We start from the raw sequence: 27,266 nt of genomic DNA, 5'->3' as shown, positions 1-27,266 counted from the left end.
TCTACAGCTAAACACCATAAGGCCCAGAGAGGGCATAGTACCATAAAGTCATTACCTGTATTTGGGATTTTGCTAGAATCTTAAAATATATCCCTTATCCAACAGGAAACCAGTGGAGTCAGGCTAAAACTGGTGTAACAGAGATATTCTTTCTCTTTCTGTAATTAGTCAAGCAGCAGCATTTTGTAGTAGCTGCAAATGATGAAGAGGTGACTAATTTAAGCCTACATACAAGGAACTGCAATTGGCCCACAGAAACAAAATACAAATGTTAATAACTTTTTCAAAATCTGTAGGAAATATGCTCTTCCATAGCTAAACATCTTAGTTGCTAAAAGCTTGATTTCACAACTAGTCTGGTGTGAAAATATTTGTTATTGTTACATTGTTATTGTTACTGGTTTACTTTATATTCCATCACCCCTGTATTCTTAACATATTTACACACTAAATTATTACTGTAAAGAATATGAATATTTAGAAATGAAAACATTTAAAAACTTTCTAAATTGACATGGGTTGATGGCTTATTGTCTCCTGTTTCTGCACAACTTTAATCACTTGTCATGGTTCAAACAAGCCCACCTTGATTTTAAGGTGAACTACACAGTAGCAAAACGTAATGATTGTAACTTCCAAGATTGCAATTCTTTTGCAGTTTCATCAAATCCAAATATCTGGATAAGTATTCACAAACAACTTTGTGCTACAGCTGGTCAGGTCTGCATCACATTCGTAGTCTGGAAAAATATTTTTCATGCACTTCCACATTTTTAATCTCACATGTCAGCCATGTTGTTATGGCTATAACCTACTTAATAAATCTTTTCAATGTGTTCATATTATTATATTATGAGACAAGCTTCTCAGTGAAACAGAACATTTGTTTTAAAAGCTTTGTATTTTTATCTGCATAAAAATACACTAATGCACCAGATTACTAAAGCATCCTGTCCCCAGCCTTCAATCTTTTCTGGTTATTTTTGTAATTTATGTTCTTATTATTAATCCACATGGTATTTGTACCCAAATCATGAAATCTTCTTGATGCTGAATTTGCAATACCATTAACAGGACATTAATGTGAGCTCTCTACAGATGAAAATAGAAAATATGTCAGATGGGCCCTGATTAAAACATCTTGTCTCTCATTTCTTTTACTCTGGTAAGGAGGAAAGATAAAAGTCTGTTAATTTTGAATAAAAGAACATTGTGACAGAACTGGCAGGACATAAGGAAGATGAGTGATTAAACCAGCCAACCGAACAGATAAAGAAATGACGGGACTGTGACAAATTTAGATTTCATAAAGGCATCCATCAGAGACTTGCTCCTTTATCCATTTAGCGGAAGATGTATTTCTACTCAATCAATTAAGTGAAATTAATACAAAAGACACATAAAAAGACTCAGAAGTAAAGGCACCATATCCAAACTGCAGAAGGTAAAACGTTACCACTTCCTGTCTATAGTTTGATGCAGTCAGGCTGATTTAGGACAGAAATACACTCAACAAGATAAATATGAAAATAATTAATATTAAGTATGGCAGATTCATAGAATATCACTTTTCCCATCGCTCTATAAATCAGACATCTAAACAAAGGGAACCAAACTTTACTATGAGGAAGCACTTCTCCATAAAAAGAAAGAATAACCCATAATGGGTTAGGCTAATATATCTAGACCTCACCCTGGACCAACAAGCACAGTCTGTAATTCATCTTGTTTGGGCCAGATGTTTAGTCATAAAAACCAGATGATTTTTAGTGCAGATATTTGTCCCATGTTTTCTGCTTTTATAAGATTACTTTGCACAGATTTTACCTTAAACTATCATCTGTATATCTTACAAAGGACTCCAATGAGTTTGACTTTGTTCACATATATAACTAAAAATGAAAAAAATAAACATTGAAAAATCTTGACAAATAAAGTTCAATTTGCAGCTGCTCAGGTCTCTTGGTCTGCAATAACTCTTTCATCATCAGCACTTGGCAAACAGAAAAAATGAAGGATATATTCAGTAATTCCATGGCAAAGCAAGGCTGAGTGTGCAAACCAGGTAGTTCTAAAAAAATACTGCAAATAAAAATGTATTTAAAATGATAAATAATAGATTCAAATAGTTTTCCAAACATAGAGTGAGAAAACAAACAGATCAATAATTTGTGTTACTATCCTTTGTTTTCAAACCAGCATAAATTCTAATAGACACACTTAAAAAGTGAAGACTTTTGCAACATTAGTCATGTGTTTTACCAACTAATTATACCAAACAGTTGCTGATGATCATTGATTACACATATAGGTTGAAACAGAAACAGGCTGAGCACAGCAAGAAGGCGTAAGCAGCAGCATCAGCAAGACAGTTGCCATAGAAAGATTTCAAAGCAGACTGGGGCTTCAAGGTGTGCTGTGTATGTTTTTATGAAGAAATACAAATAAATGGACAATACTGAGGATCGCAGACAGAGAGCTTGGCCAAGGAAACAGATTAAAAACAGATGAAGCCATTTCACTTTTAAACTTAAGGATGTCCCACAGTATCCTGAGCTCAGAATTGGTAGAAAGATGTATTACTGCAGTACATCCATCTGCTGCTCTGTGAGGTTTGACCAGAAGGAGCTTTCATTGAAAAGTTCCAATCAGAAAGCTGCAATGCTGCAGGTTTGGTTTCAACTGTCGCTGGTGTTTTGTACTATTTATAAGTACTGTGCGCATATAGGATGTTTATTTGTCTGTCTGTCCTCTCTTAGACTGTGCATGGACTGGGTGGCTCTGAACAAATTGCCCTTAAAAGGGTTACTAAAGCTCTCCTGACCTGCCATGTCAAACAACAGGGCAACACGGTGACTAAACAATGAAAAAAAACACAGGATATGGAGTACAGAAAATGAGATCAGGCGCTCCTGACTGATTTATCAAAATGTGACAAATTTTGTTGTAGCAAAATGTTTGTTTGTTTGTCTCTTTGTTTGTTAATGGGCTGGAGAGCAGTACAATAATGAGTGTCAGAGGCAACAGTGAAGCATGATGCAAGTTTCAGGCTGCATTTCTCCAAATGTAGTTGGGGATTTAATCAGGATTAATGGTGTACTCAGTGTACAGAAATACAGGAAGATACTTATCCATCATGCAGTAGTACCATGATTTCTGGTTTATTCTGAATAAAGACAATGAGCCCAGACTGCCAATATCATTAAGAACCTGAACAAGAAGTACTTGAAGTGATGGTATGGCCCCCACTAACCCTGAACCTAACATGTTTGATTCTGTCAGTGATCACATGAACAATCTAAAAGATATGCAGAATCGTATATCCACAGAGGTTCTGTGGTTTGTTCTCTAAGATGTTTGGAGCAACATATTTTCATGATGTGCATTGTTGCACATGTACCCAGACAAAGGGAAGCTGATTTAAAGCAAAGGGTTGTCACACCAAATATTATTTCCATTCAAATTTATCTTCTAGCTATTCACTGCATCTGCCAACTGATGAAAATAAAATATTAACAATTTTTGAAAAAAGAAAAAAGTTTAGCTTTTTTTACATATCTTTTAAAATTTTGCACAGTTCTGAATTTTATCCAAACCCCATCGTGCACAAGTTCAATGTATTTTAATAGTAATATTAATCTTTAAAAAAACTCTTAGGTTCATGTATTTGGATAGCAAACAGCTCAGGGTGACTTTATCTTAATTGCCAACTTACGAGGCAAAATTAAACATAAAACAAACCAATATAAACATCATAAATATTATTTAAAAGGATTTTTACATAAATGTGATTATTATCACTGAACTGAGCTGTTGAGATGAAAATGGTTCAGTGTGCATTATTTGTGATGCAAAAGAATATCTTAAAAATATTGTGTAACCATTAATTATTTTCAAATATTCATTATTTTGACAACCCAGAACCAAAATACAGGAAAACAAAGGGTTATAAAAATGACCATAATAACCTGTCTAGCAGGCACAAAGTTAGGGTTGTTTTCAATCAGAATTTCACGTTGCAAAATTAGAAAAGCCTCTTAAAACCCACCTCCCCTGCTTGGCGTTTGTATAAGTTGTTGATTAGGGGGTTGCCGGTTTGAATCCCCGCTATGTCTCTCTCAGTCGTTGTGTCCTTGGGCAAGACACTTCACCCGCCTTGCCTACTGATGGTGGTAAGAGGGCTCGGTGGCACCTGTGTAGCCTCACTTCTGTCAGTGTGCCCCAGGGCAGCTGTGGCTATTATGTAGCTCACCACTGGCAGTGTGTGAATGGGTGGATAACTGAATGTAGTATAAAGCACTTTAGGGTCTCTGAGGACTTGATAAAGCACTATACAAGTTAAGGCAATTTACCATTTAATTTTGTTGTATTTGTTCCTGTTTATGTCATATTTTCTAGTTGCTACTTTTACTTGGATTTAAACTCTATAATTTTAGTAATTTTAATTCATTTATTTTAATTATTTTTGCTGTTTGGCACTTTTTTCAGTCCCTGCTGTTTGTAAAGTGCTTTATAAATAAAGATGGCTTGGCTTGACTTTAAACAGAACAACTGTTATCAGTGTTTCAGTGAACCAATGACATAAGTTGTTGTGTGTCTTTTTATAATACTTAAGGCAAAACTGTTGTCAAGCTTCTCAAGCGGCATTATGTGCACACAGCAGGAACACTCTAAATCTGCACAGTGGTTAGCTGTCTCAGTATAACCGATTTGAGAGTCATCACGATCAACAATTTTTCTTCCTGCTGAAAGACAGGAAAAAAAGTGTGAAATGTTGACTGAAAATGTCCTAGTAAGATTGAAGTCAATGAATTTTTTTTGGCTATTCTGGACAAAATTTATTTGACTCTTTTCCAATGGTTATGGTCAATCTGACAGATAGAGGTATCCCAATTGTTGTGGTTTTTAGTATAACAATGGCAATCAGTGGACAAACTGTCGACTTTAAGGCTAGGCTTAAAACTTTCCTTTTTGATAAAGCTTATAGTTAGAGTGGCTTAGGCTATCCTGAGCTATCTCTGTAGTTATGCTGCTATAGGCTTAGGCTGCTGGAAGACATAATGACCACTTTCACCCTCTTCACTACATTCTCACACTACTCTCTTATTCTGCATTATTTGCTGTTATTTCAGTTTTTAACTTTATGTTCTCCCTCTTTTCTCTTCCTAGAAGATACACCTGGCCTGGCTCTGTGTCTACCTGTGACACCTTTCTGGAGAGGGGCATCGTCCAAGCTTCTGCTGGCAACAACATAATGCTCACCCTCTACAGATGATCCACATGGCCATGACTTTTAGTGTTTAACCCTTTCTCTCTCCTAGACATGGCGATTGACTGAGCTTTTACTGTGACTAACTGTATGTGCTCTCTTTCAGACTCTAATCTTGAAAACTGGCTCAGAGTTTATCTGTTCTTTCTTTCTAGGTGAAACGACTAAAGGAGCTACATCCATTAACATTTACTTTTCCTTCCCATAGAAAGTACTCCTGGATCAGTGCTTCTTTGTTCTCTTTGTGTCTCTGCTCTGTTCTCTCAAACCCCCAGTCGGTCGTGGCAGATGGTCGCTCACACTGAGCCTGGTTCTGCTGGAGGTTTCTTCCTGTTAAAAGGGAGTTTTTCCTCTCCACTGTCGCTACATGCATGCTCAGTATGAGGGATTGCTGCAAAATCAACGCCAGTGACTGTCCACTGTCTCTACATGCTCATCCGGGAAGAGTGAATGCTGCAAGTCACTGACTGGATGCAATCTGCTGGGTTTTCTTAGATAGAAAAACTTTTTATCCAATTTGAATAAAAAGCTAACTCCAACTGCACTGTTCAATGGTTACGATTAATTGGAATGTATGTACCTGACTTTTGTGAAGTGCCTTGAGACAACATATGTTGTGAATTGGCACTAAATAAATAAACTGAATTGAATTGAATTGAATTTAGTTGCACCCTTTGGCATGACTACTATGAAGCATCCTCTTTATCCAGCAACAAGCAACTATGATGCCACATAAGTGAGCAAAATAAAAAGCTATAAACCACCAGTAACAGTTCCAGGACACAAAGTTTAGTACAAAGTGTCAAACACAGTTCAGCAGACATGAAAAAATTATGAAACCAACAATCAATACCCCAATCATTCTGTCAGGCTGAAAGGAAATGACAACTAGCTAAATAGTGTCCAGCGTTAAAAGAATAAACTATTTAAATTGGATAAAGTACTTATGTACTAATTCATTAAAGGTTCTGCAGGTCCTTATTGTGGGCAAACCTGAGCTTGTGCTTGTAACATATTTACAAAGGTGCATCGGCTCCTAAAATGCCTCTACTGACCGTTCTCTCTGCTCTGACAGAGTTTGCCAAAATTTGAATGAGGGACTAAGCACACATTTAGAGAAACTTTAAATAAACTTAAGAAAACTTCAGGGTATAAAAATACCGCCAGCTGATTTTGGTGGGTTTTATGTTAGAGGAGAAGATAATGGGAAAAAGGGACCTGCTATGCTGCTGGATTTACAAAACAGAGGTTAGAGATGTCACAGACGTCATAATTCATAATTTTTTCCAGTTTAGCTAGCCTCCCTGAAATATGTGCATAAATGTTTCAAACCAAATAACTTGTCTAAATTGTACTTGGCTGCAGAGGGGCACAGTACCTGCTTAGCATAGGATGTCACATAAATGCACCACCAGCGGGATATAATTGTTTTTCTAGTTATTTTTACATAACTAAAAGCTAATGTTGTATTTTTGTATATACAAGCTAATAATTTCCTAGTCTGATACATTTTCAACTTCAATCAAAGCTTTAAGGAAATAAATAAATTAAAGGAATTAATTGTTTTGCTCTCTACAGTATGGAGCACCACATTGATTACAAAACGCCATTCTGACATGATTCCTCCAGTCAAATGACAATAAGAATAAAGTCCAAATGTTTTTCTATTTTTTTGATCACTTCACAGCATCTGCTGTGTTTTCATGTAAAGAGAATGCGACTGTGACCTAATGCAAAAAAGGGGCAAATTACTTCCATCAGCTGAAGTACAATCTCCTTCTTGCAGTGCAGAAATAAAGCAAGGCGTGCAAGTCAAACAGTTGAAAAAACATGAATGAGATATCACTTCCTCATTCTCCCTTAAATTATTTTTGACTGAACAAAAATGTTTTTAATTGTGATTCTGTGACATCTTTAGAATAAACCCAAATTTGTAAAAAATACGTTTTTGTTTTTTTTCGTAATGCTATTTTCTTTACACACTTAATGCGGTTTAGGAACTAGAGCCTAACCCTGCAGTACGCCCCTGGACCTGTTGCCATGTCATTGCAGGGCACACAAAGAACAGAGACACAAAGACAAACACCTAAGGGCAATTTAGATTTGATAAGCAAACAAACATCCATGATTTTGGAGTGTGGGAACAAGCAAGAGTACCCAGAGAAAGTCTATGCATGCACAGGAAGAATATGCAAACTCTACACAAAAAAGGCAAAGCCAGAATTTTGACCAGCGGTTGCTAAGTTATAAAGTGACAGAGATAACCACCTGAGTCACCCCATTAAAAGTTCCTGGGAGATAAAGAATCACTTGTTGTATGTTGCATTTTTAAGTATTCATTGTAATAAATAGGGCTGCACGGTGGCGCAGTTGGTAGCACTGTTGCCTTGCAGCAAGAAGGTCCTGGATTCGATTCCCGGCCTGGGGTCTTTCTGCATGGAGTTTGCATGTTCTCCCCGTGCATGTGTGGGTTCTCACCGGGTACTCTGGCTTCCTCCCACAGTCCAAAGACATGCCTGTTAGGTTAATTGGTCACTCTAAATTGACCTTAGGTGTATGAATGAGTGCGTGCATGGTTGTTTGTGTGTTGCCCTGCGATGGACTGGCGACCTGTCCAGGGTGTACCCTGCCTCTCGCCCATAGACTGCTGGAGATAGGCACCAGCTCCCCCGCGACCCACTATGGAATAAGCGGTAGAAAATGACTGACTGACTGTAATAAATAATAAATACCTCTTACATCTAGGTATTCAACTAGCTGTACGTAGTTTGTTGCTTACCACATAGAGTTGCTTCCATAGTGAAGCCCATTCCTGAAGAGTTGATGTCACCTCTGTAACAATTGGGTCTTCCAGAGGCACCACAGTCTCATGAGGCCTGCACAGAAATGAAAGAAAAAACACACATTTTATTAACAGCCAATGATTTTAACAATCACTTACAAATCATGTCATGCAAAGCTTAGAATATCCCACAAAACATCAATTATCATTCAGAGTATAAGTCAATAAACTAATGAATGGGTTTTTGATTTATTGTGCTGTATTAGTCAGGCAAAATAAATTATTATTTTTATTGGCATTTCAAAGTGACAGTCGAGGGAAGAATGTTATAAGATAATCTGCTTCTATTTCATAAATATGTTATCCAGATGGCAGCCGAGAATAAATATTGTAATCATTTAGAGTTTAGTTAAAACTTTAGCTGCTAAAATGTAAGGTAAAGATAAAGTCAAAAATAATGCCGCAAGTGTTAAGTCAATAACACTTTACCAAAGACCACAGAGTCTTGACTGAGTTTGAGGAGATAAACTTGAAAGGAGCAAGATCAGAGTTATGAATAGTCCTGAGCCAACAATAACAGGACACTAAACAAAAAGTTATGGAAAAAAAGCAATTTCTTGATTTTATAATCTACTGTTCTCCACAGAACTTCTAAACCAATCATATTGTTTAATAATTTGCTTCCAAGCAGCTAGACTTATCTTTTAAAGTGTACTAAATAACCTCACTTTACTCATTTTTAGTCCAGTCCAGGTGGTCAAGTGGAAGAAAGAAGAGAATGTGCCAACCCTAAAAAAACTAAACTAGACGAAGGTATGTGAAGATATTGTTTTTGAGAAGTAGGAAAGAAATCCAACAAAGACTGAACACAAAACCTGAGAGTGACCTCATCCAACAGTTGATTTTAAGTTGACAGTTTTCTGGAAATTGCCTTGTTCTACCGATTAAAGCTTATCAAACTGTTATCTTTGGTGGTTTTTTATATTTGTATGTTTGTGACACACTGAGAGCGACAAACTGCCCAGAGAACCATCAAAAATGTATTGAAAACACTCAGTTTTTCTGCCTGAAGTGTCCTCATGAGGAGAAGTTAAAGAAAAATACTAAATGAAAAGAAGATTAGGAAATATTGATCATAAACAATACTTTGATGTGTACTATTTTCTCTAAAAAGTATTCATCAGGGGAAGACAAGACCTTATTCCACCTCTGAACATACCAAAATGATTCCTCTTTCATATATTATCTTTTTGTTTTATTTTCCTTGCTACTTTGCCCAGAGGGTAGAATGGTCAGTTAAAAATGAAAGGTGACTCACAGAGTCAGGCTGGAAGTCAGAAATAATCATGCAGTTTATTATTCATTATCTCTGCCATGGATGCCACATTTTTCTCCTTCCATCTTCATACTTTGCTTCCCATGTATTCCCATTCCTCTGCCAGCTCCTTCTTCTTCTGTTTCATAACTGTTTAATTAATAACAGCACTGTACCAGTTTAGCTGATCTCCCCACAGAACAGTAGATGATAACTGCCTGCTGAGTTCACCCATATCAGTTGCATTTCAGATGTCTCCTCTCTTCTTCTATTCCTCCTTTTTCCCTTCTCTTCTAAATTCATTTCAATACCTCCTGGTGCTCTTCTTAAAGTTTCTTATTATAACTTTACTTTTTTAACACATCTAACCCTAACTCTTTGTTATGACTACTGTCATTTTCATTTGCCTATCCCAACCAACCTCTACCTGTGAAACGCTGTGGTAAACACCTTTAATGAATTTGAGTAGGCAGGTTCGGTTAATATTTAAGATATTTTTTTTGTTGTTGTCCACCTTGAAGTTATACCCAGCTCCTCTTTAGTGTTAAAATCTAAAAAAGGGTTGTGGCGGGTGGTGTAGCATTAGAGCGAGTGACCCATATATGGAGGCTTCAGTCCTTGACGCATCAATCCAAGGTTCGAGTCCCGATCACAGAGACCTCTGCTGCATGTCTTCCCCCTCTCTCCACCCCACTTCCTGTCAGCCTACTTTAGAAAAATCTAAAAAATAAAGGCCACTAAAAAACATTTAATACTACAAAAAACATTTAAAATCTAGAAAGAAAAATACCATATTGTCAATAATCCATGCAAATATGACACAATTCCTCAATCAGCCACAGTTTTGTGGCTGATTGAGGAATTAAGAGGATGGATCACCTTCATCATGTGGCCTTACCACCACTAAACAGACCACAACACTCCTTCTGACCCAATTTCTGTTGGGTCAAGCTTTTTTAGGCTCTGTCTTCTTTGTTTTCCGATTTTAGGCTCTTTATTCCTCTTCCATATTCTTCTTACAACTTTCCCATTTAATAATTATTTGAGCTCTAATTATATGCCTTTGCATACGTTGATTCTATTTTTTTGGGGGGGGGGGGGGGGTTCTCCTGCATTTTTCATGTATTTTCTTTCTGTAGTTGTGCATTCACATTCCCTCGGATCATGCATCAATCACTCCACATCTTAGTTCTCATCCAGGCTACCATTTCTGTCATTCATCCATCTAAAGCCATCTTCTCCGTCCCAGCTGGCTTGTCTGGCTATGTGTTCTCCTCCTGTTGTTTTCTATCCCAATGTTTAACCATTATAAATAGACTTTCTGTGTCTCAGAATCAGATCAGAATCAGAATCAGAATCAGAATCAGAAAAGCTTTATTGCCAAGTACGTTTTTGGACATACAAGGAATTTGTTTTGGCGTAGTCGGTGCAATACAGTACAAATTAAACAGTACAAACATATCTACAATATAATATAAATATAAGTGCACAGTTTTAAGTGAGTGAGAGTAAATATAGAGCAGTATAAGATGCAAGAGCAATACAACAGTGCAGGTGATCATTGTGCAAGTAAAGCAGTGCAAGTAAGCAGGAGTCCAAGCTGAGCGTTAATGTAACGCATAGAGTTACAGGTTACAGGTGTCCTGTCAGCAAAAAAAGGGGGGGTGTGGGGGAAAGGGGGAATGTCAGGGTGGTTTCCGGGCTTTGTTAACCAGGCTGGTGGCAGATGGGAAAAAACTGTTCTTGTGGCGTGAGGTTTTGGTCCGGATGGACCGCAGCCTCCTGCCAGAGGGGAGAGTCTCAAAGAGTCTGTGACCGGGGTGGGAGGGATCAGCCAGAATCTTCCCTGCCCGCTTCAGGGTCCTGGAGGTGTACAGTTCCTGGAGCGACAGTAGACTGCAGCCAATCACCTTCTCAGCAGACCGAATGACACGCTGCAGCCTGCCCTTATCCTTGTCTTAAGTGATGAGAAGTGCTTTTGGCCATTTTGTTACAATTATTTGCCTGAAAATATGTAAAATCCACAACTGCTCTATTGAATTTAAAAGGCTTTAACCCTTTGACCAAGGGAAACTTAACTTTGTTTCATCACCTATCCAGTCATCAATCAATTTTTTACTTTCACAAAAACTAAATGCATCTCTTAACAATTTTGCTTTATTTATACTTGTTGATGTATAATCTTGGCGCTTTTTGGAGAATTAAATCTCGGATACAAGTATAATTATGTGTATCCACAGTTTCCTTGACCTTCGACCCACTCATCTGTGTTTATGGTCTATATACCGTACCAGTCAAAAAGGTTGGATATCTAAACTTGGCTTGCACTGTAAATAACTGTAAGCCCTACACATACACAGTATATTTTACGCTTGACACCTTCCTGCTGCTGAAGGTCCCTGACAGCCCAAACACACAGTCTGAATCCCACCTCCACCTATGACAGCAGAAAAGCCCAAACACTCAGCTCCTGCTTCAAAATGTTCTCTAGGCCATTTAAAAGAACAGCTTCTTTCTTTTTTTTCACACAAATTGTCTCCACTAAAAACTAGTGTAACATTTATCCACTTGCCTCTTCCACCTTCCCTTTCAAACTAGAACCATCATCCATTTGGCAATTCACACAACATTGATGTGGTTTCATAAAAAAAATTCTCGGGCCTAAATTAGAAATAGCTTTTGGCTTTTTATTGTTTTTTTTATTGACTTTAGTGCCAAAACAAAAACTTATAGCATTCAGTATGGGAGTTGCAATACAAAATCTGTATAATTAATTATAGCAGCTGGTCTTTAATGCATAGCTCAATTAAATACCTTGTTTTTCTGTAGTTGTCAGTAAATTTAGAAAGTAATGAAACAAAACTTTTCCAGTTTTTTATACATTCTTAGAGGTCTCTTAAGGTCAGAGTAAAGATTTCTTTACTTGAATAATGTTACAAAAGGCCAGTTTAAACAAAACTAGTTTTGTTTTGTCTGAAGGTTCACGAGTTAGGTTCAAATTGTAGCAACGTTGCTGCCGATGGGAAGAGAATTTTGTCTAAATAAGCCATGTTTTTAGCAACAATTACAACAAAAACTACACAATACCATAGCAAATAATTTTTAGAATAAAAGTAAAAAGTTGTCCACCAATTAGGTAAAATAAAGTTAAATTCCCAAAAGTTGTACCTAAATTTCCAGCTTTGGAAAATCTTCATTTATTCTTACATTTATTTATTTCTAGAGCACATTAATCCATGTTAATATCATGTTTTTTTGTTTTTTTTTCATAGAGTAGGTGTTTTAAATATTCATTTTATGACTGATAGCAATAAGGCTCACTATTTAAGTCACAGCAAACTTTACAAACCAAAGACTGAATAAATAGATGTGATATCAGTTTGTCTTGAGGGGTATCATTTCACGTAAATGTTTATATTGTATGTTGAAGACAATAGACTAATCCATGTTTTAAATTGGTTTATCCCACACCAAGAAGTTGAGTCCACATTTTAGCCGAAGTCATGCTGTTCTACTCTGACTGTTTGAGAATACGCCATGCATTGCAGAGCATGTAGAGCATGTTGTAATGTGTGGCATCAGATGTCATGATTGGAGGGGGACAGTGTGATCAAGTTGTTGTCGTCTTCAGTAATCGAGTAACATCTACTCAAAATGGCTTTATTTGATTTTTAAGTTATATGGAAATAGTCAAAAGCCGGTAACATAGCAGTTATTGTAATAGGGTCTAGCTCCATCATACATCAGAGATCTGATTGTTACATACGTTCCTAACAGAGCACTTCGTTCTCAGACTGCAGGTTTACTGGTGGTTCCTAGAGTCTCTAGAAGTAGAATGGGAGGCAGATCCTTTAGTAATCAGGCTCCTCTCCTGTGGAACCAGCTCCCAGTTTTAGTCCGTGAGGCAGACACCGTGTCTACTTTTAAGGCTAGGCTTAAATCTTTCCTTTTTGATAAAGCTTATAGTTAGAGTGGCTTAGTTTATCAAGGAGGGAGCCTTCCTCCCTCCCTGTTGGTTGGAGTAAGGGGGAGTCAGGTTTAGCCTAAATTGGCTCAGTTATGGTTGAGGTGCAAACACACCCTCCATTTCTGCTACCTGTGTGACCCCTTCTCTTTTCCGATGGTTGTGATCTGACAAAGAGAGGTATCTCAATACTTGTGGTTTTTAGTATAACAATGACCATCAGAGGGACCCTTTGTGGGGAGCCTTGAAACGACATTGTTGTAAATGAGCGCCGTTTAACTAAATAATCTGAACTGAAACTATCTGTGTAGTTATGCTGCTATAGGCTTAGGCTGCTGGAGGACATAATGACCACTTTCACTTCTGGAGAGGGGCATCATCCAAGCTTCTGCTGGCAACAACATAATGCTGACCCTCTACCGATGAACCACATGGCCCTGTCTTTTAGTGTATAACTCTTTCTCTCTCCTAGACATGGCGATTGACTGAGCTTTTACTGTGACTAACTGTAGGTGCTCTCTTTCAGACTCTAACCTTAAAAATTGGCTCAGAGTTTATCTGTTCTTTCTTTCTAGGTGAAATGACTAAAGGAACTACATCCATTAACATTTACTTTTCCTTCCCATAGAAAGTACTCCTGGATCAGTGCTTCTTTGTTCTCTTTGTGTCTCTGCTCTGTTCTCTCAAACCCCCAGTCGGTCGTGGCAGATGTCTGCTCATACTGAGCCTGGTTCTGCTGGAGGTTTCTTCCTGTTAAAAGGGAGTTTTTCCTCTCCACTGTCGCTACATGCATGCTCAGTATGAGGGATTGCTGCAAAGTCAACGCCAGTGACTGTCCACTGTCTCTACATGCTCATCCGGGAGGAGGGAATGCTGCAAGTCACTGACTGGATGCAATCTGCTGGGTTTTCTTCGATAGAAAAACGTTTTATCCAATTTGAATAAAAAACTAACTCCAACTGCACTGTTCAATGGTTAGGATTAATTGGAATGTATGTACCTGACTGTTGTGAAGTGCCTTGAGACAACATGTAGCTTCCTTCACAGAGACCCTTCAAATTGTAAAGTGACATTTTGCAACCTTTAAAATAAATACAACATAGGATGAATATGTTTAAACTCCTTCCTAATAAGTAGTAGATAGGCGAGGAGTTCCATGGTGTCTTTCTTTTACAGTTAAATTTTATGCTCTAGAAATGAAAAAATCTTGATGCCTGATAAGCTGCAGACAGACTGATGCAACTGAGCTTCTAATCCATGAGCTTCCAAATAGGTCTCTGTTGGAATATCTTAATAGCTTTTTTCCGCAAAGTACTTCAAATTTTTAGAGCAGCTTCAAACACAAGTGGCTGAAATAGAGGAAACAATTAACTCCATGGAGAAACCAAGCAGGATGGAAAGACAGAAAAAAGATTAAGGAGAAATATATGGTACCAATAAAACCCTTTTTTCAACTAAGTCTGAAAGAAAGTCTTTATAAATATGAAACAGTAGATTTTTGAGAATAGGTGGGTGGACACATTAGAAAACATACTGTCTGTAGATGTGATGCAAGCTTTTATTGCACATTTTAACACTCATTATTTATTTATCTCAAACACACACACACACACACACACACACACACACACACACACGTAGGTACATCTCAAAACAAGAGAAAATCATCAAAAATTCAGTAGTGAAATTTAAAAAGTAAAACTCATTACATAGATTTATTACACAGTGACAAATTTTAAGCATTTATTTATTTTTATGATTATGTTTTAGAGGTAATGAAAACCCAAAATCAGTTTCTCAGAATATTAGAATATAACCAAATAAACTATTGTTTTTAATATAAATTGTCATGTTATGGCCGTGTTAAGGAACACTCAATCATGGGTAAGACTGCTGACTTGAAAGTTGTCCAGCAAACAATCACTGACCCTCGGCTAAGAGGTAAACCACAATAGGGCATTGCAAAAGAATATGGCTATTCACACAGTTCTTGATTCAAGGATACAAACAGAAAGTTGAGTGCAAGTAAAAAGTGCACAAGCAACAGGGCTAACCAGCCACAACCACACACAGATTTAATTTTCCAGCAGGACTTTCCACGTACATACATACAAAAGTACTAATACCAGGTTTAATATCCATGGTGTCACTGTGCTTCATTGTCAGTTATTGTCAAAAGGAAACTAAAGTAACCAGATAAGAAAGCCTCCATGCCATGCCGCATTGTTGCAGTAATTTATGTAAAAGGGGCCCTGACCACGTATAGGGTGCATGCACAGTAAAGTACTTTGAAGTGTGGCATGTACTTTGTTTTTTCATTGGTCTCATGTAATACTCACCTGCATATCTTAAACCTCTAAAGTAATTATAATGTGAAACAATTTATGCCGCTGTTGAATACTTTTTACACACCTCAGTTCTTTTTAATTACATACACTAGATGCCCCTTTCTTATTACTCGTCATTATTTCCCTCACTCCCAGTGCTGCATGTTAGCTCCTCCCAACGAGAGTATGAAAGCGACGTCAGAGTATGCCTGTTGCCTCATCAGTTTCCTCCTGGATGTGAATTTAGAGGACATGGAAGTCCTCTGAGATGACAGTTAGGAAATAATTTTCATATAATGGAACTAAAGAGACCAAGCCAAGATTACTCAGCGTAATAAAAAAGAAACACCACAAGGACAGCCAACTGTAAAGCACTTTTTTCACTCAAAATGTTCATATTTAGAGGATATTCTAGATTCTTGATCAGCCCTCACATTTGGATTTATTACTATGCAGCAGCTTTTAAAATCAATGAAGTACACTCTAATCCCTAGCAAAGTGTAGCACTTCTTTGTCCTGGATGGTAGTTTGAAATAAGAAAAGAAACATTCCTTCGTTTCAGTTAATTTACCATCCCTGTCTAATTAAAAGAAAAAAAACTTATGTAAATTGGCATTGACACTGGTAAATTAGATTTTTTTCTGTTAAACAAGCTTTTGCAGTGATTATGCAAATATACCAAACATGAATTGTGTTACCTGGAAACAAAAAGGAAGGGTTTTTCTATATTTTTATTCAAAGAAAGGGTCTTTAACAACTAATCCCAAGACAAAGAAAGATTATACCGAAGAACATTTTAAATGTCTCACAAAGCCACACATTTTATACTTTTATACATTTTATATGTTTTATACTTTCTTTGCTAAGATTATAGAGATTATAAGAATCTCTAAAACAAAAGTATTTGATGCTAAAAAGAAATTTGGTGAGTCTGTTGCTCTGATCATGGTGTAAAGCTGCATCATGTGGAGAGAAAAGGGAACTAAGACATGAACTAAGACAGAATGACATCCACATTTTAGTAGCAGACCATATATTTAGGACAACTGTTCAGTCCTTCACTGAAGAGGTCATCAACAAGATGCTCAAGGGCTAATTATTTGTAAAGCTGTAGGTTTAAAGGCCACCGTTTGATTTGACACAGTCTAGTTATTATAGTCTATTTTCTTTTTTTTTTTTTTGATGACTAGTTTCTGATATAACTATATTTGTGAGTCACTGTAAATGTTTCATTTAGAAAAAATATTTGAAACTAAAATAAATACTAAATAAGATCAAATTATTTAAAAATATTTTTAAAAGTTATAAGAACATTAGGAGATAAAGGAGGACGCTATAAACAGTCTAACGGGTTAGTTTACTGTCACTTGGAGATACATATCTTAGGCTCAAGCGTCGTACAATTATTTCAGCTGTTAATATATTTGCTGCAGACTTTTGATTCAGCTACAAATCAACTTTAACATTAACATTTTCATAGCTGGGATACAACAGATTCATGTATCAGACTGGCAATATCTGTTTGACAGCTGAACTAAACCAAGCTATTCTAAGCACCTTAAGGACCTACTGTGAAATCTGGAGTTGTTTTTTTAGTTTTTATACAAAGTTCTTAAGAAAGTGGACACAATAGATTTTAGATTATCTACTACCGGATTTTGCACTTTCATGTAAATCAATCCACTGGAACATCAATACGAGGGATGGTGAATAATTTATGACTGGCTGAAGACCTAAAGTTGCCATTTGTTTTGATGTGGCTATATTGTAGTGCTCCTTTTGACACAGCAGATCACATAGATAATTGTTTTGGGATCTGAGGTCAGATGCCTCAATAATTATAATCTTATTGTTAGAAATGTTCCAGTTTGCTCTCTATTATAACATGTTCTCTAAATGTTTTAGGCAGTGGGTTCCTCAGAGATTTGTATTAGGTCCACTTCCGTTTCTTTGTATTTAGCACCTTTATGTCTGATTATTATTATTAATAATAATAATAATAATAATAATAATATATTTCTTCAGAAAAAATGTATTTCTTCATTTAGGAAGCTTCAAAAGCATTGTTGATGTGTATCTCCAAAAATGTAAAATGTGTTGACACTACTAAAGCATGTTAGAACTAATTATAGATGTGTCTAATTCAGTAGAAATAGGCTGCACAGATGCAACAACCTAAAGATAGCATGGCAGAGTTTCCATGTCTCTGAACTTACCCTCTGTTGGTAACAATGGCTTTCTTCAAGTGAATGTAGCTGGCAGGAAAAACTCCCTGTGAAGACAGAAAAATGCCGCATAATTAGATGAAGTTGGAGCTAGAATAAAATCAGCATTTTTAAAGCTTCACTAATGAATTGCACATGGTAAAATGAAACATAATAATGCCATTTACATATGGTAACCACCACACTTTTAATCAAGCCTGAGGAGTTGTATTATCTTATACAAATTTGACAGATTTTCACTAAATATATACAGCAGAGTGTTTTCAGTAATAGATTTTTCAAAGACTTTCCACTTGTGCAGACAGAACAAGCTTAAGACATCCAGAGAAAACCCTAACTGCCATGTATATCACGGCTATAAACGTGGAACATCCTAGAGGTGCACTGGTAAATAATTCATGAGAGACACCGAAAGTTAAAAAATAAGCTTCAAACTGGTAGACAGGGTGTTAAGTTTCTTTTCAAATACCAATAGTGCTTTCTGTAAACATGAAAAAAAAAAACAATCTGCATATACACAAGTGGAGGTTTATAATGCTCGTTACATGCAAATGCATATTCTTATAAGCAAAGCAATAGACAAATCAAATAATGCAGAGGTCATTTACATTTCCTATTGTAAAGACCTTAAATATGTATTATACTATTTTGTTTAAATAATGCTGCAAATTTATTAATTTCACGCTGCATTTACAATTTCGGCTAGTTGTTGACACTGTGAATAATTAGTAAATAACTTGTTATAGCTAAATGTACACATGAAGCAGAGAAGAATTCCCTAGTCTTTTGTATAACCAAAAAAAAAATCGAATTGACTAAATTAGACTAATACCCGTAAAGTTATTAGTGGTTTTTTATTAATCTTTTAGAGCATTTCCTCCAAAATATAAAAAAAATTCACGATGATATGAACAGAAAAAATTAAGTGAGGAGGGATGAAAATGACCCACATTACAAAGTGTGTATATCAGATTCAGATAGCATAAAATCAATTTTCTGGAAAGACTTTTTTTAATGTGAATACATGTTTTATGCTTAATTCAAGCTGTTACAACGTCTTCAAAACAGACAAAACTGAAAGTAGCAGCTTTGCAATCAAGATTGAAAATTCAAATCAGGTATTGATTTGACAGAGTTTTCCTTTTACTTTTCTCTGTTCTGCTCAAACAAAAGTCATTTTGACCAGAGGGCCTCATGTTCTGGTTATGGTGGGATTGCAACAGAAGCCAATCCCTCATGATTCAGTTTTCTTTTGCACTCATGAAAAATATAACTAAACCACTAAAACTGTATGATATAACCATCTACAGTCACACTGCTGGAGTGCTGATAAATCAGGTCAACATTTATCCTAATTTCCAATGATTATATATGTAATTGAGCTGTTTTAACCCAGAAAGGTTGATGAGACAGTGAACAGCATTTTATTCAACTGGCTTCCAGTCTGCTGCTCACTGACCACCTTCATTTTAAAAAGGGTACACTATATTTCAACTAAGTAGGAATTGTGTAACATAAAAGCTTTGTATCACAAGTAACTGGGTACACTTTCATAAAGAATAATTGTGACTGGAAGAAGAAAAGATCTTTTGAATTTATAAACTGCAGAGGGAGAAGCTGGCATCTCCTTATGGAAGGCTTCAGACTTCACATTTCACACTGAAAGCCACTAGTCATTTTAAACCATAAACACAAGGAATCTTTGTTTTTAAGCAATTTGGAAGGACAGCCACACACCGTCATCAAGAATAATAACACTAAATAGCATTTCAGCAGCTTCTCCTATCTTAAAAATGCATTGTGGTTTTCCTTGTGTGTCAACTACTAAAACCTTTGACACCAAACACAAGGTATCACTCTGTCATTTTGCTATTAAGATGTAAAGGCATTTTTATAGAAAGAAAAAAAAATAGCTGGAGTGAAAGTTAGAAGGTCAGCCATGCTTTTGAAATGAACACCTCAGAGATGTAACCCTGCTTCTAATAATATACTACAATAAATTTCCCATCTGCCCAGATTTGTAAGTTCAGTATGTGTATTTTTCCCAATTCAAAATCTTTGAGAACTGAAACAACTGAACTAAGCACATATTAAACACACAAACGGGTGCACCAACACACGTGCTTTCCAGACCTTTAAGTAAGATAAATGGACTGAACTTATATAGCGCCTTTCCAGTCATACAGACCGCTCAAAGCACTTTACACTAGCGCCACATTCACCCAATTGCACTCACTAACGCTCACACATACGCAGATCGGTAAGCAACTTGAGGTTATTGCCTTGCCCAGGGGCACATCGACATATGGCAGGAGAAAGCTGGAATTGAACCCACAACCTTCTGATTGCAAGACGACTACTCTTCCTACTGAGCCACAGTCGCCTGTCGGGAGCTGAAGGCGTTCTGAATGCACTGACCTGTACACTATCACCTACTGTCACAGCTAACTAGGCAGAGACAGGAAAAAGATGTCACGTATGTGTGTGCATAAGGGGTCGTGTTGTGCAATTCCTAATTTAGCTGATGGTGTCAAAACACCAGGGCACTCAGGGAAAGGTCAACCTGATACAGACAGAGAATGGAAAGAGAAAAATACAAGAGAAGGTTAAAAAAGAACCATATTATATTATAGGATATATAGAGAAAAGAACAGGGACAGTAAAGAGCAGCTGAGAAAATAAATGACAAACAAGGATGCAATGAAAATATCATCCTCCCACAAATAAATTGCCTCTGGACTCTTAGCTGCAAATACCTTATTGTCACCTTGTGTTGACCTGCTTTGAGCGCCTTTTAGAGCAAAAGTATTATCTTGAATCTGAAATATGGCATATGTCACATAATGAGAGTCCTGGAAAAAGAAAGAACTCAAAGAAAAGGCAAATGAAACCCAATGATGTACTGTAGATTGAGGCAAAAAGAAAAAAAAAGAAATGTAATTATTAATCATGCCCTTAATCATTTCAATCTAATTATTTTCAGATTTCTGTTCAAAGAGACTTTGCAACTAACTGATTACGTTTTATAACAGAGTTCAGTAATCACAATAAAGCAAACACAAAAATCCATTCCTTATCAACTTCACCACCACAGTTTATGCGTTGTTTGCTTGTGGGTGTCATGTGGATAAAATATGAATGATTACATAACACATAAACTCATACATTACAAAATATCAAACCATGTGAACAAAATGATTCCAACTTATTTTATTTGATCAATTAAGCATGGTGGAAAACAACAATCTAGAAGAACTATAAAGTTCAGCTTAGATGAGTGAGAGCAGAGTTATAAAACGAGCAAGAAGTGAAGAGCAGGAGATAATTAGGACTGTATCACATTAAAAGTAAGCTTTTGATATCACTGGATTGTTGAAAGCATTTATGATCTCACAAGGGGTCAGAAAAGCATTTTATTATCAAACAATCTGCAGATGTTAATTTCAAAGCTGAAAAAAATAATCAGTCAACATGCTCTCATCACTCCAGTTTGTAAAATATATGTCTTGGTTGATCACATAAAGTAGTGTTGAAAACATTCTTCGTCCCCTTCCTGATTTCTTCTTTTTTGCATGATTGTCACACTTAAGTGTTTCAGATCATGAAGTCAAAGAGAACACAAGTAAGCACAAAATGCAGTTTTAAGCCCCCCACCCCCCACTGATGCTGTTGTCAGTCATGAACAGAAAGAAATAACTTTTAAAATTCATGTAAATTCTATGAAGCTGCAGCTTGGAGCTGAGAGAAAGACATTGAATTAAACTGAGACTCGCATCACTAGCCCTTAGACTCTGAGCCATTCTGCATCATTTGTATCTTTTGATAGCTTGCCATGTAGGTTTGGATTTTTTCCCACCTACTAATAAAAACCTTTGTTTTAAAACTGCATTTTGTGTTTACTTGAGTTGTCTTTAACCAAGGTTTGTTTGAAGATCTGAAACACTTAATTGTGACAAACATGAAGAAAAAAAAAAGAAATCAGGAAGGGGGCAAAGCCTTTTTTACACCACTGTATGAACACAAGGTTAACTAACGGTTTCACACATTGATCTAGTCAACTTTCCTCACTTTAAAACAGTTTTCTTTCACTTCTTAATGCTTCTACACAGTTATTGCTCTCTATTGTTTCACCATTATCACACCAGCCAATATGTTTGGGATAATCTGCTCTTCATTGTACTCCATTTGCCTCTAACTCAAACTGAAAGAAGCCTCAGCTGTGCTCCACCCTTACTTTTTGCCTTTCTGATTTGTCCCTCTATTGTCCCAGAGGCGGTAATCTCCACTAACCGTAACATATCCCTCTATTCTCTTCCATTATGAGCTTTTCTGTTTTGTTCACGTCTATTCATTGTTTTTGTTTTAAGTGAGAATTGTGTAGCTCCCCTAAACAGCTTCATGCAGCATCAGAATGCAATCTGGGCTATAATTTTACACAGCACTTCTGATCGGTTTGGATGACAATATAACTGTGGTAACATCATAATCACCAATCTTGTTAATCCACTGTTGAATCTTTAAGAATTAGCTGCTTTCTAAATATTCAAAAGAAAACTGTTAAGTTGCAGAAATCTTTAAGAAGATGTTGTCCGGTTGCTGTATTTTCTTTTTTACATGACTTTTCTCTCTAACACTTTATACAGGACTTTATGGTTATGACTGATTTTCTCCAAAAAGACAATTTGCATCTACATTTGGTGTTTTAAGACTTTAGATGTTAAAACATCTACTGTGAATAAAACTATTAAAGAGGGAAAGGGATTAAAGATACAATTAAAACTAACATTCAAGATCTACTTTTCTCAAAGTCCACACCTTGGTCTGGACATCAAGTCAATCTAGACCTTCTCCACAGTTCAAAAAAAGGAATGAAAATGCAGAATTAAAAATGCAAAATGTAGAATATCATGGTAATTTCCAAAATTCCTCTAATAGATCTAGGGCTTATATAAAAGTAGTCATTTATTAATACAATGCTCAAAACAAAATGGTTACTTTATGAAGCCGGAGAACAACCATGTGTGTCAGTATAGTTCAAACATGATGGATTGTAAACACAGGGAGAACAAGTTATGAGCCAAAATATCAGTGAGTCATATGAGAACAAAGAGTATGAACGCTAATATTAGCCTGGAGTTTCTGCAGACTTACCCATCTGCAAGATTCCTCATCAGAGCGAGATGTATTTCCTGAAGACTTTATGCGGCTGAATTTACTGAGTCAGACTGCCCTTTATATAAATACATGAAAAAACTATGTGTGTTTTAAGTCAAGTGTTAGAACACTACCGCAGCTTTGTAAAACGCAGCTAACCCTGTGTTGGAGGTAAGAAGTGTCCAGAAATTCTGGGAGGACGCCACTGTTAAGAAAACACAAGCATCCTGAGCATAATAATTGCCACCTCAGTTGGGTCACAATTATAAAACTATTGCATCCAACATGATTATTATATGTAGTGTGAATGATGAATTTACATGTGAGGTCTTCCAGAAAAGACATTTGTGCTACTATTTTAATACAAAAATGCTTATAGATAAATTACTTTAAATAGTGATTCAAAAAAGAAAATATATTGAGCCCAATATTTTTTGGTTATTTTTCCGATTTATATGTTGAAACTTTATATTAACTATACAATACATTTTTTCAAGGTTAAAGAATGTTTACTTTGTAAAACATGAAATATTGAAAAATAAAACAGATTTTATTGGAAAACATCAGAGAATGTCGTGGATTTTCCTTTTTTCACATAAATATTGTCACTCAAATTCATCATGCTTTATTTGATGAGTACCCATTAAAAATCTCAAATATGCATATTTAATAACACAAATACCATTAAAAACTGCCTGTTCAAAGTGCTGAACTGTAGCCTGAAGTCAGCTGGCTGCAGTTGCAGGCAGACATGTGTGTTTTAAATTTGGCAGCCCCATTCACATAAAAATATGACCTTCAATGGACTGCTGTGAGAAACACCTTCCTTCGCTAGATATACAGTATATCACCAAAAGTATGCCTACTTTAACATCTAGAAGAACTTTGATGACATCCAATTCTTAATCTAAAAGGTCCAATTGGTTAATGGACCAACCGTTGCCAGCAATAGCGACCTATTCTGTAAACATCTTTCACAAGGTTTAGTATTATGTTCATAGTTAGATGAGAAAACTAGAATTTCAGCCACCACTCTAATTCCCAAAGGTGAACCAAGTTTCTCCACACCAAACTTTACACACCTGCAGCCATGGACGTTATTGTAACACCAGTACTTTTGGTGATATAGTGTACATACAGACAAGCCATGAATATTGATTTGATTGAATATTGATCACTCTAAAGTAATTTTAAAGATTAAGAACACATCTAAACTGCAGACAAATTTGAAAAAAACCCTCAACTAAATGCTTTAAATGATATTTATCTAGCACAAAAACAAATACGTCACACAGATGTCAGGTATATTGGGCCACCACGGCAGCAAACTGCTGCTGTCACCTGAAGAGATACTTAGACGAGGAACCACAGTCAACATTTCCAATTGTGTGAAAATAAAATGAAAATTACATATCATTATTACTATAATGAAAATACCCAGAGCAAGTTACAGCAGGACTTGAAAATATCCAGTTCAATTCAGAAAATGGAAGAAAAACATTAAAAGACATTAAAAAGAGCTGATAAACAGTGTCAGAACAGGTGAAGATAAGTGTAGAAATGCAAATAATTGACATATTTAATAACTTAACTATTGCATAAAACTGTGGAAGTATTGTGGATGGTTGCACTTTTTAAAAAGTGAATTTGTTCAGCCTTTGACATTTTCATTCCTGCACTTTATTGACAATTATATAAAACATTGTTATTATGCATGTTTTCTAAACATATTTCTCATGAGAATGAGACAGATTAGTTGTAGAAATATAAGTAAAATAAAATGTACAAAATAAAGCTTAAACTAAATTACACAAAATGTATCTAAAATTATTTTTAAAACAAATCTTGGTTTTCCATTTAAATTCTTTTTGAAAGTAAATAATGGAGTATTATTTATTGAGTTGTATATATGCACGCATAATACATCTTAAAGCAGAGAATATAGCTTTTTTTCTGTCTGCACGCTGCCCTTTCTGTTGTCTCAATGCTTAGGCTCATCCAAACATTGATGAAACTCAACATGGAAAGTTCTCTGCAGTGCAGCAGGATTAGAGATGACTCAGAATGGGAAGGCATTTCTTCAGGGAGACACAGTGATTCGTTTTAACTAGCATGCCCATTGTAAAGAAACCAGGTGATTACGGTGGAACTAACAGGATTGGGTTGATGCCTTTACACTGAGAAAAGGGAGTAACAAAACAGACAAACACAATCGCATTAAGGCATACAATCACACCGTGTAACAACAGAATAAAAGCATAAGAATGTATTCTGAAGCATGCATATTTTAGCACGTAAGCGGGCATTGTAATGCAATGGCTTCTTGTAAAGCATGCGCACATAGCTGCCGTTTTGTTAAAATAAACTTATGCAGATCTGGATCATGTCCCGTCGTAACTCCATCACAACAGGGGAATAAGATCTGCAACTTATCAGCCGATAATCATGTTTCTGTCTCAGCCTCGTTTCTCCGGTCTTCTGTTTTGCCAGATGTTGTTTCTGGAGCGTGAATTAAACCTGTACAATAAAAACAAATTGAGTGCTTGCTGTTGTGCTCCTTCTGAAATATTGCTAGGATTGTAGAAGTGTTCCGCGTCACCATATACCTTCTTAACCAAGGCAAGAACATCTCTAGCCTGTGATATCTCCATTGCATTCCAGACTTGAATATACACTGCTCAAAAAAAACACTCGTCGTCACACTCGTGGTAGCATGAGACGGACTCTACAACCCACACAAGTGGCTCAGGTAGTGCAGCTCATACAGGATGGCACATCAATGCGAGCTGTGGCAAGAAGGTTTGCTGTGTCTGCCAGCAAAGTGTCCAGTGCCTGGAGGCGCTACCAGGAGACAGACCAGTACACCAGGAGACGTGGAGGAGGCCGTAGGAGGGTGACAACCCAGCAGCAGGACCGCTACCTCTGCCTTTGTGCAAAGAGGAACAGGAAGAGCACTGCCAGAGCCCTGCAAAATGACCTCCAGCAGGCCACAAATGTGCATGTGTCTGCACAAACGGTTAGAAACTGACTCCATCAGGATGGTATGAGGGCCCGACGTCCACAAATGGGGGTTGTGCTCACAACCCAACACCATGCAGGATGCCTGGCATTTGCCAGAGAACACCAGGATTGACAAATCCACCACTGGCGCCCTGTGCTCTTCACAGATGAAAGCAAGTTCACACTGAGCACATGTGACAGACGTGACAGAGTCTGGAGACACCGTGGAGAGCAATCTGCTGCCTGCAACACCCTTCAGCATGACCGGTTTGGCAGTGGGTCAGTAATAGTATGGGGTGGCATGTCTTTGGAGGGCCACATGGCCCTCCTTGTGATCGCCAGAGGTAGCCTGACTGCCATTAGGTACCGAGATGAGATCCTCAGACCCCTTGTGAGACCATATGCTGGTGCGGTTGGCCCTGGGTTCCTCCTAATGCAGGACAATGCTAGACCTCATGTGGCTGGAGTGTGTCAGCAGTTCCTGCAAGATGAAGACATTGAAGCTATGGACTGGCCCGCCCGTTCCCCAGACCTGAATCTTATTGAGCACATCTGAGACATCATGTCTCGCTCCATCCACCAACATCACGTTGCACCAGAGACTGTCCAGGAGTTGGCGGATGCTTTAGTCCAAGTCTGGGAGGAGATCCCTCAGGAGATCATCGTCCGTCTCATCAGGAGCATGCCCAGGTGTTGTAGGGAGGCAAGTGGAGGCCACACACAATACTGAGCCTCATTTTGACTTGTTTTAAGGACATTACATCAAAGTTGGATCAGCCTGTAGTGTGTTTTTCCACTTTAATTTTGTGTGTGACTCCAAATCCAGGCCTCCATTGGTTAATAAATTTGATTTCCATTGATGATTTTTGAGTGATTTTGTTGTCAGCACATTCAACTTTGTACAGAACAAAGTATTCAATAAGAATATTTCATTCATTCAGATCTAGGATGTGTTATTGGAGTGTTCCCTTTTTTTTTGAGCAGTGTATATTCATCAGTATTGTTCACATGATTTGTCTGCATTGTATGTGCTTGTGCACAGTTTTGATGAGGCCCATCAAAAAAGGTACAAAATAATCAAGAGATTATTATTATCGCGTGGCGTAGTGGTAGAGTGCCCGCCCCATACACAGAGAGCTCGGTTCTTGACACAGCCGTTACGACCTTTTTTTTTAACCTCTTTCCTTTCCCTCCTCCCCACCTTCTCTCTGCCTAATTTGGAAAAATGAC

At 37.0% G+C, this 27,266-nt stretch overlaps 1 protein-coding gene across 11 annotated transcripts in view; it reads right to left on the bottom strand.

The window, feature by feature from the left end:
* The window catches only part of LOC124856236 (dedicator of cytokinesis protein 3-like), a 233,481-nt gene that overhangs the window by 115,048 nt on the left and 91,167 nt on the right, over positions 1-27,266 (bottom strand). For all 11 annotated transcript variants that reach the window (XM_047346533.1, XM_047346532.1, XM_047346522.1 and 8 more), the window contains exons 4-5: positions 17,874-17,929; positions 8,049-8,145 (exon numbers count right to left, since the gene is read on the bottom strand). In XM_047346533.1, coding sequence (XP_047202489.1) covers positions 8,049-8,145; positions 17,874-17,929 — 153 coding nt within the window. The remainder of the gene's footprint in view (positions 1-8,048; positions 8,146-17,873; positions 17,930-27,266) is intronic.

Source organism: Girardinichthys multiradiatus, chromosome 20, assembly GCF_021462225.1.
Source record: "Girardinichthys multiradiatus isolate DD_20200921_A chromosome 20, DD_fGirMul_XY1, whole genome shotgun sequence".
Lineage (NCBI taxonomy): Eukaryota > Metazoa > Chordata > Actinopteri > Cyprinodontiformes > Goodeidae > Girardinichthys > Girardinichthys multiradiatus.
The sequence above is the reverse complement of the archived record's forward strand: the minus strand, read 5'-3'. Positions and strand labels throughout refer to the sequence as shown.